The sequence below is a fragment of the Nematolebias whitei genome, chromosome 6 (genome assembly GCF_014905685.2).
Source record: "Nematolebias whitei isolate Nwh7 chromosome 6, NemWhi1, whole genome shotgun sequence".
In the NCBI taxonomy this organism is placed as follows: Eukaryota; Metazoa; Chordata; class Actinopteri; order Cyprinodontiformes; family Rivulidae; genus Nematolebias; species Nematolebias whitei.
The window spans coordinates 46,971,989-46,982,024 of NC_056503.1; the positions used below are offsets into that span (position 1 = coordinate 46,971,989).

Consider the following 10,036-nt stretch of genomic DNA (forward strand, 5'->3'; position numbering starts at 1 on the left):
TCACACAGAACACAGCTGGTACCCAGAGAACACAACTGGTACTCACACAAAACACAGCTGGTACTCACACAGAACACAGCTGGTACTCACAGGATACGCAGAGGTTATGCAGTAGGGACTTCTAATGTTTGTACCAAGTACTCACTTTGTACTACATATCAGGTATGTACATGGTACTTACAAGGTGTGTACCAAGTATGTACCTGTTACCTACTGGGTATGCAGCTGGTGGGTACAAGGGGACTATGGTATAATATAAACTGACTTGTTACACAGTATTTACAGTGTTTACCTGATACCTACAGGGTGTGTACCTGGTAAGAACTCTAAGTACACGGCTGTGTTGTGTACTGTTACTCAGACTTTTCTATTGCTTTTGTGTTTAGGATTTTATAACCGGCTTTAAAAACCACAGATGAACGACGCAGCAGAGCTTTTCTTAGAGAGCGCTCTGCCTAACACGGTCAAGTTCTACCAGACGAGCCTCTAACAACCAAATTAAACGGTTGTCCGAGGCTTTTGATTCAAAATCCACAAAAACAATCAAATAAAACGATGTAGAAGATGAAGATTGATCTAGAAGTGTTAAAGAATCGTTACTGGATTGATCCTGAGCGCTTGTTGTGTAAAAGCAGCTTGTTTAACAACCCAAACAGCTCTTTGCTCGTGTCTGTGTGTTCTGAGGACATGAAACGGTTCCTGAGGGTTCCCGTCTTACAACACAAAGCGTCTTTTCTTTGCTTTCAGCTGGAGTCAAAGTGTGAGGCTGACGCCATGAAACCACCTCCTCGAGCGGTTTACATGTTCACCCCAGCAGCAAACTTGTGACTTGCTCTTTGTTTAGTTGAAACAACATCCAGTTCAGTTCAGTCAGTCGGCCCTCGATGGGTTTCATTATTTTAATATTTTGACATTTTAGTATCACCTGAATAGAAAGGGCTGAGATGTCGTCTTAACAATTAGGGCGTTTTAAATTTATTGTTGCCGAGTCAGCGTTTATGTTCATCTATACGTTATTATACGTCATCTAATTACTTCTACATACTTTGTGCTAATTTAGCCTCTTTAAGCTTTTTACTTATTTTAGCAAGCCTTTCCTACATTTGATCTGCTCCTAGCTGGTGTTTTAGTATTCATAGCCTTTAGCTAGTCTTTTGCTACTTTTAGCATTGACCTAGCCTTTTGCTGCCTTTAGCTAGTGTTTTGCCATTTTTAACTAGTGCTTTGAGATTTTTAACTTTAGGGTGATCTTTTGCTACTTTTAGTTCTGACTATAAATTTTACTTTTAGTTCTGACCTAGCCTTTTGCTACTTTTAGCTAGTGTTTTGTTATTTTGGCTTTAACAGCTCTTTGTTTCAGCTTCTTCAGTGCTCAGCACTGATGCTGCATTTTAGCAGAAAATGTTATTTTTCTAGTTAAGCCATTCCTTCTTCCAGATTTGATGATGCAGTATTACTTGGGCGTTCAGTCGACATCGTGACTTTCTTCTCCGGTGTTTGTTCTGGCCGTACTGCCTCCATGAACCAACACGTCCGGTGAAAATGGCCGACAGCAAAAGTTATGCTCATGAACTCGTCTATAAACTGAATGAACAGCAGGTTTGGTATTTTAACGCGACCGATGTGTTAAACCAAAACATGAGACAGCATTTAGCACGCGGCTTGTTCTTATTTATCAAAACAGCTGGAGACACTGAGTCAGAACATCTGTGAACATCAGCAGCAAACAGCTAACGACGAGCCTTCTGTCTCGTTACTCATCTGAACTGGCTGAGGCGTTATAATCTCGTAGATGTTGACTCTCCAGGAGCTGGGCCGTTTTTTTTTTTTTTACTTGGTGTTGCTAGGCAACCATGTTGGTTTCATCTCCTGCAGAAAGCAGAAACTCGCTCGTCGCCACGCAGGAAGTGACTTCATGTCAAACTTGCCTCAGCAGTTCCAGTTAAAGTTGCTGTTTGGTTTTATTTTTGAGTCATCGTTTTCAAGCCACGTTCTTTTTAAAGCTCACGGCCGGTAACTGGTTTGGAGCTTTAAACTGTAAAGTTGTTTAAAGTTTGTGAAAAAGGAAACTTCACTAGAGCTTTGCGGATATTCACTGAGATTTCTTTGTGTGGATTTTTTTTTTTTTTTAGTTTATTCTTCATTGGTTTAATCTTTTATTCAGCTTGTGTTCATTTATTTTAATTTACCTCTTCATCAAACTCAAGTCAAAGTGAGGTGGACAAAGACACGTTTGTGTAATTGTTGTACGATGCTCATGTGACGATATTTTGAGGCTACTGTTTAGTGACTAATATTTACACTATAGTTACCGTTTTTGTTTGATGTGCATTGCATGTATTTGTACACGGTTTTGACTGATGGAGAATCGAGAGGGAGGAGTGCGTACGAGTTCATCTCAAAACAGAATAACGTGAAAAAAATAAATGTTTTGGTCCATCACTTCAGAAAGTGAACCTCACAGATTCATTACACAGAGTGAAATATTTCAACATTTATTTCTTGTGATTGTGATGATTATAACTTACAGATAATAAGAAACCAAAGAAAGTGAGAATATTCCACAGCCAGATGTTGGCAGATGTGGGTCGGTGCCGAGTCCTGCTGGAAAATGAACTCAGCATCTCCATACAGCTCGTCAGCAGAAGGAAGCATGAAGAGCTCTAAAATGTCCTGCTAGATGCTGCGTGGACTTCAGAAAACCCAGTGGACCAGAACCAGCAGAGGACATGGACCCAAACCATCCCCGACTGTGGATTCTGGACCTCCACTCTTCCTCCAGACTCTGGGAACTTGATTTATAAATCTTTCATGTGAAAAGAGGACGTTGGACCACTGAGAGACAGTCCAGTTCTTTGTGTCCTCAGCAGGTAAGACGCTTCTGATGTTGTCTCTGGTTCAGGAGTGGCAGGACTTGAGGAAGGAGACATTTGTAGCTCATGTCCATGAGTTCATCGGCTGATCAGGCTGTGACACCAGGAGTTTGTAATATTAAAACTCTTCACCACATCCTCTTTTTATTTTGGTTTTTCATCATCTTTAAGTTTTAATCATCAAAATTACAAGAAGGTTTGAAATATTCAACTCCGTGTAATGATTTTTTTTTTTTAGATGTGGCTGCATGCATGCACCATGCTCTATTATTCTACTAGATTACGAACCTTTATAAAGTTCTTTTAGGTCTTTGTGGATTATGACATAATGCTTTGGTATCACTGTTTGAGGGATGACGGTGCCAGCTGGCCAGACGAGCGGATCACCCCCTCGTAAGAATCCTTGAGAAATATTTTCCTTTTCTCCCAGGACTCAGGCGGGTTCAGCCGGTTCCGATAACACGAAGGGGAGGGGAAGGCCCCTGATGAGTTTTCAACCAAACAATCTTTTTCTTTCCAGGAAGCCAGAACGGATCAGAACCTCGGACAGGACAAGGCATGAATAAGTTCTGTACTTGTGGTGCATCAACTCTCTGTGGGTCCGGCTGTTCTGCAGAGGTTTGTAATAAATTTGATGAAGTCTACGCCCGACCGTCCGTCAATCAGTTGTTTTCCACGACAGGTTTGCTGATGATCCTTAGAAGACTAGAACAAAGCCAGGCCGCTGAAGCCGATTTTGAACATTTGTAAATAAACTTAAATCTTTAGAAAAATATCACAAGTCACAAAAATCCCCCGAGTGAGATGAATTCACATCTGAAGGAACAAGACGAGTGGTTAGGGTGATTAGAATATAAAAACCTACAGAAAACAACAACTACCTCCACTTTTATATTAAACCTGGTACAAGTTTTAATCAGCTCTGACTGTGACTCGTCAAGAAGCTCCTCTGTCCACCGGCAACGCAAGTCGTTCTCAAACCTAACAGGAAGTGCCTACCCGGCCATCGTGAGTGAGGAGGATGGAGTCGCTCTTTATGTCTCGGTGGATCACGCCCTTGGCGTGCAGGACGGACAGAGCCTTCAGGACAGACAGACACACGGTGGCGATCTGCTCCTCGTTCATCCTGGAGGACAGAAGAAAAAAGACTTCAGGCGTTTCTCGTTTTATCATTGTGTGAATTTTACTTCTTTTCTGGTTGATGTCACAACTTTTAGTGACGCATGAGCCAAAAAGAACAAACTAGTTAATTCACTTGGTCTTTCAAAGCACCATTAAAGTGGAGGATACTTTAAACATCTTCTGCGGACGCAGTAACAGGCCATAGAGCTGTGTTACACTGCCCCCTAGTGACGGAGTGAGAGTTAACGCGTGAACGGTGAACGAGTGAACAGATGAACTGAAACAGGCGAAACGTTTAAACATCACGTGGAGATGATGTTTGTCATCAGGACACATGTTTATGTCCACAGAAATTAAAGTGCAACACAAACAGAACTGTCGTCTGTGCAGGAAACAAAGCTCCGGTCCGGTTTGTTCAACCAGTTCAACCAGAACCACGTTCGTTTGGTTTAAGACAACTTTTACGTGTCCTTAAATTAAAAACGTGTTCGGATTCCAACTGCCGCGTGCATTTTTGTTTCAATCGACAGAAACATGAAAAGAGAAGCGACAGAAAACGGGTCAACGGACCTTTGTGCACAGAACCTTCTTATACACAACAGAAATAAATCTTATTTCTTTATCCAACTATTCTTCGACATCTAACCAGTTTTTTTTTTTTTTGTCGTTTGTGTAAATATGTTACTTTCACGGACGTTGGTCACTTAATCTGAAGAAAATTGTAGATTATTCTCAAGTCTGAGGTTTCATCTTCACATTTATCAACAGTTCTTCCACCAGTAAGTTCTAGCGTAGCTGCAGGAAGTAGTTGAGTGTATTTGGGCACGACGGCCTCATTGGTGTCCATAAAAGGTCAGATACTGGTATCAGGACAGACACCAGCTTCAAATACTCATAAAATCGCACGGATACTTTGGACCGATGCTACTTTGATGCTTCGTAACATCATTTCTAGGGATGCACCAATCCACATTTTTTACTTCTGATCTGATCCCAATACTTAAATCTAAATATCATCAGATACCGATCCTGTTCCGATATCATGATCATCATTGATTTATGTGAGGCGGGTCTTATTACTCTGGGTTCATGAGATACGCCTCTATTCAGGAAATCCATTCCATAGTTCGAAGCCAACGTGCATCAGGGATCGGAAATCTCTGCAGGTTGGATCGGAAAAATCCGATACATAAATTATGCTGGTATCGGAGGCCGATACCGGATCAGCCCCAATCATTTCTTCTTTCACTGTGAAAGAAACCGAGGACAAAAAATAAAAAGTCTGTAGTTTGGAGATATTTCAAGGTAAACACAGATGATGTTCAGAAACAACAGTTTCTACAGCCATTGTGTGACCTTTAAATACTAACTCATTAACTACTCGGCAGCAGTAATCATCAAGTACCCAAACTGAAGTAACTGTACTTGGTCTGACGTCCATGGAGAAGCCGTTTGGCTTCAAGAAGTCCAGCGACTCAGATGTATCGGCGCGTAGTTATGCTCAGATTTGCAAAAGTAATTTGTTTACGTTGAGCGTGGACCTGCATTTCAGAGTTGTTATTCAGTATCTTTGGAGAACTAACGGCGTAAACGCTCTCAAACTGCACCATCTGGTGTTGTTACAATACAACTTTATTTATAAAGACTTTAAAAGCAACACTGTGCAACACAAAGTGCTGGACACCGATAACGAATAAAAGCAAACCTAAAAACTATCAAATCAACTGATGTTAACGATTTACGTTAAGGTTTAAAGTTTACAGCGAGTACCTTTAAGAAGAAAAAAGATGCTGTGAATAAATAAATTAAAATAAAGGTGTCAAACCCTGACTTCACACAGAAACAGACTTCCTGTTTTGTCACCTGGTGTGCGTCACGATGTCGGTGAGAGCTCCGCCCTCCAGGAACTCCATGACGACCCAGAGTTCATCTCCCACCAGGTAACTTTTGTACATCTCCACCACGTTGTCATGGTGATAGTCCCGCATGATCACCACCTGGAAAACAAGCGCACGCCGAGATTATTTCACCTGCGCAGGAGCCCGATGATCTCATGTGACGATGTGCAGCGGAGCTTCGAGCTCTCGTAACAGACTCGTTTTTACAGAGACCAGCCCAGAGCGAGGAGACGCTTCAGTTAAAGTCTGACCAGGAACTGGGAGATTATTCTGTTTCTACACCAGAAAAACGCACAAAGTTTGTAGGCATTTAAAAAGCTGGACACCTGGTGGACTTGTGGGTTGAATTAAAACGTTTACAGACATTCTGGTTTTAACCAAACTGGTTCGTATAAACTCTTTGAGCAAAGATTAAATCTACAACCCAAATTAAACTACTGGAGAATAAAATAACCCGCAATTCCAAGTTATCCTGAGATCTACTCGTGAATATCTGATCCTTTACACAAGATATTTTACCAACAGACCACTGACACAGACAGGTAATGATAAAAACGTAATTGTTCTAAGTATGTGTTGAGGATAACTCTCAGCTACTACCACACCAAACTTCAGCTGCAGTAAGATGAACTCATCAGCATCTGTTTCTCGTGAGCTCCCTGTAGATCTCACCTCGTTGAAGAGAAGCTCTCTGCGTTGTTGTTTCCTCAGGTCCATCTTCTTCACGGCCACCAGCTTCCCGTTGGTCTTCATCGTGGCGATGCACACGATCCCCGTGGACCCCTCACCGATCTTTATGTAGTGGTCCAGGAAGGTCCGCGGGTCTCCAGGATCCACCACCATCTGCAGCGCCGCTCTGAACTGCTCGTGGGAGACCCTCTGGGGCTCCCTCTGCGGGGAGTGGCCCTGAGGAGGGGCCCCCGAGCCTGCGGGTGCAGCGGGTGGGACCGGGGGCCGTGGGGCGGGAACGCTGGGGTGCGGGGTGTGCGGGTACTGGGAGGACTCGGGGGTCAGGATGGGGTGGGAGGTGTGATGAGGCTGCTGGGAGGCCGGGGGCTTGGAGCTGGAGGAGCCTCGGGTGGAACCGCTGGAAGGTCCATTCTGAGGGGAGGCCTCGTGGTGTCGGACCACCTGGAGGAGACGGACAGAAGACGTTAAATCGTTCTGACGTTAGTCGAGTCTCGTTAGCTGAAGTCCCCACCTGTCCTGTGGGACTGCGTGCTCCGTCGCTGTCCGTCCTCGGGTACGTATTGAACGGCCGGGCGGTCTGCTGCGCCGTCTTCATCACCCCTTCCGTTATCGGCAGGTTTGGGGTTCGGATGTTGGGTCCCGACAGGGGCCTCTTGTCCCTGGGAGACTGAGGACTGCCCTCCCGAGGGACGTAGCTGGACTTTGGCCTGAGGTCTCCGGGCGGATCTCTGCGAACCGCCGACTCCTGACGAAACGAAGGAATGAATGAAAACTGACTGGGGGGTGGGGGGGGCTTCATGAATGAAAATAAATTAGATTATGTAGAAAATGAAAATAAGATGAAACACTGAGAACGCTGAGGGCTGAAAAACTCTGAAACTCAAATTGATTTAAAGCTAAAAAGAGCTAAATGCTACAACTGGCAAAAGACTAGGAAAAAGTAACACTAGCTAAATGCTACACCTAGCAAAATTCAAGCTGAAAAAGCTAATAGTAGCAAAAGTCCAGCTAAGTCAAAAGTAGAAAAATACAGAATGAAAGCACTAAAAGTTTAGCTGAAAACAGCAAAAAGATAGCTAAAAGTACAAAAGGCTAGCTAAGACCTATGTAGCAAAACAATAGCTAAAAGTAGCAGAACAGAAGCTACAACTATTAAAGGCTAGCTTAAAAAAAAATCACAAAGATAGCTAAAAGCTAATAATATCAAAAGTCCAGCTAAGGACCAATAGTTAGCTAAAAGTTGTAAAAAATAAAGCTATAAAGTAGAAAAATAAGTACAAAAGCAGCAGAATAGAAGCTAAAAGAGCCAAAAGTCTAGCTTAAAGCTAAAATAGCAAAAGCTAGCTAAAAGCTAAATACCAAACAGTTAAAAGTAGCTAAATCTAGTTAACTAAAAGTGAAACAAATAACTAAAAAAAGCTAAAGGCTAGTTAGAAACTAAAAAATAGCAGAATTGTGGCTGAAAGCTAAAAGGAGCTAACAAAAAAAGAGCCAGTTTGTTGAAGCAGACTATAAAAATGTTTATAAAGGAAAATGTCTCAACACATTTCCCTGCAGAATAAAAAGTATTCATAAAAGTTTAAAAGTTACCAAAACTAAAAGTCATAGCAGCCGTCTCCTGAACGAGCCGAACGTTTTGATCAAAGAACAGCTAAAAACATTAAAGTAAGCAGATGAAATTATATTTTCAGAATGTTTTTAAAAACTTAAAACAAGAAAACTGTTATCGCTGAATCAGACGATTCGACGTTTTAGTCGCAGAAACGTTTGTTAAATGAAACGAGAGAGCTGTGAGGACCAACATGAAGAAACGCTCCGGCTGATCTGTTCTCTACCTGATCCCGGTCTCGATGATCCCGGTCTCTGTGAGGTGGTGGAGGAGGATGGCCTGGCCCAGTCCTCTCTCGTTGGGCCTTGCTGGGCTCCTGGCCCCGAGGTTGCTGGTGGGGCCGACCCTGGATTTCCTCGTCTCTCTGAGGAGGACGGACGGCCCGCTGACCGTGGCGGGGCTCACCTCCAGGCGGGTGATCCTGCCTGGGTCGGTCCCTGAGGGTCAGATCGATGCGTCAGCACAAACAGTTCCTCTGATAAAACAGCCGAAGCTGCGGCTGATTCTGACCTGTCCGAGTGCGAGGGGTGTCTGTGGTGAGGATCCCCGTTCTCCTGCCCGCCTCCGCCTGAAGAGCTCGAGTCCCTGCGGGTCTGAAGTGGGCTGCCTCGTCGCAGGGAGTTGGACCGGGTCACAGACATGGTGTCAAACTCATCCAGCAGCCATGTTAAAGAGCTGTCTGCTCCCAGCTTGCTGCCGCGCACGATCGTCTGGAGGTACAGGTAAAAGAAAACGTTCATTGGACCTTAGTCACAATGTCAGGTTATAATTTGTCAGATTAAATTACGGAAGCACAAACTCAGCGCGTTTGTCACCACGAGTGCTAACTATTGAGTGCTGTTTGGCTTTAGCTCGGCCCACCTTTCTCGGCTCTACAGTCGTGATGACGGTGGCGTCGATGAAAGGTTTGGGCCTTTTGGCCGTGTCTTCGATGAGCGACTGCCATTGTCGCGGCAACCCGACGAACTTCTGCTCCTGGGCGTCAAAGTCCGTGTGAACGCGGTGTTCAAAATTCGACGGATCCGAGATCTGGATTCGAGTTTTCTTTTTTTTGGAGAACATGATGGCGGCGGCTGCAAGCGAGCATCAGATCTGTGAGGAGCGAGAGGGGAAGAATGGAGACAAAAAAAAAGCTCATTACCATCGAAGCTTTAAAAAGCCCAACAGAAAACACTCCTCAAGGACAAATAAACCATGACTGTAGTTTAAACTCATTAAAAACCTGTATAAAAATCATTCCCAATCAGTTACAGCTTTTAAAAACAGAACAAACGTTAATAAAAACAAATGCTGAAATCTTAAAATACTATAATAGAGATGACTTGTGTTTGTGTATTGGACCACATTTATTTCAGACCAGAGAACATTAAAATACCAAGTGGCCTTTAACAACAAGCTTAACATGTGTTGGACCCCAAGAATAATAATAAATAATAATAATAATTAGATTAGTGGTCTCCGCTGTGTTCTTCTTGGTACAACCTGACCAGTTTGGTGAATGATCTTCCCACCAGTCTCCACAACAATAAAACAACCGAGGCATCACTTTAAGGCCGTTTACGCCTGAACAGCTCTGGAAATGTTAAGTGTTTTTTTGATGCACCGTATTTTTTGCCCTATAGGTCATGTTTTTTTGCATAATTTGCACGCCCTGCGACTTATACGCTGAAGCGACATATTTATGGATTTTTTCCCATATTTATAAACCAAGTTTTGGATGAGATGTGACCAAATATTGAGCACTACCACTTTCAGCCACTAGATGGCACTTGAGTAGTATGGCATGCTGTTGTATCATGCAATAGGTAAAAGTGGCTATTAATGACACAATCAGCTTGCCATAG

The 10,036-nt window shown here is 43.3% G+C and overlaps 1 protein-coding gene across 1 annotated transcript in view; it reads right to left on the reverse strand.

The window, feature by feature from the left end:
• pak4 (p21 protein (Cdc42/Rac)-activated kinase 4) overlaps positions 1–9,279 on the reverse strand; it is a 13,095-nt gene extending 3,816 nt beyond the window's left edge. The window contains exons 1-7 of the mRNA XM_037678351.1: positions 9,054–9,279; positions 8,703–8,902; positions 8,419–8,629; positions 7,095–7,328; positions 6,566–7,024; positions 5,859–5,992; positions 3,873–3,999 (exon numbers count right to left, since the gene is read on the reverse strand). Of these exons, the coding sequence (XP_037534279.1) occupies positions 3,873–3,999; positions 5,859–5,992; positions 6,566–7,024; positions 7,095–7,328; positions 8,419–8,629; positions 8,703–8,902; positions 9,054–9,254 (1,566 nt within the window). The 5' untranslated portion in view covers positions 9,255–9,279. The remainder of the gene's footprint in view (positions 1–3,872; positions 4,000–5,858; positions 5,993–6,565; positions 7,025–7,094; positions 7,329–8,418; positions 8,630–8,702; positions 8,903–9,053) is intronic.
• Between the last annotated feature and the right edge of the window lie 757 nt (positions 9,280–10,036).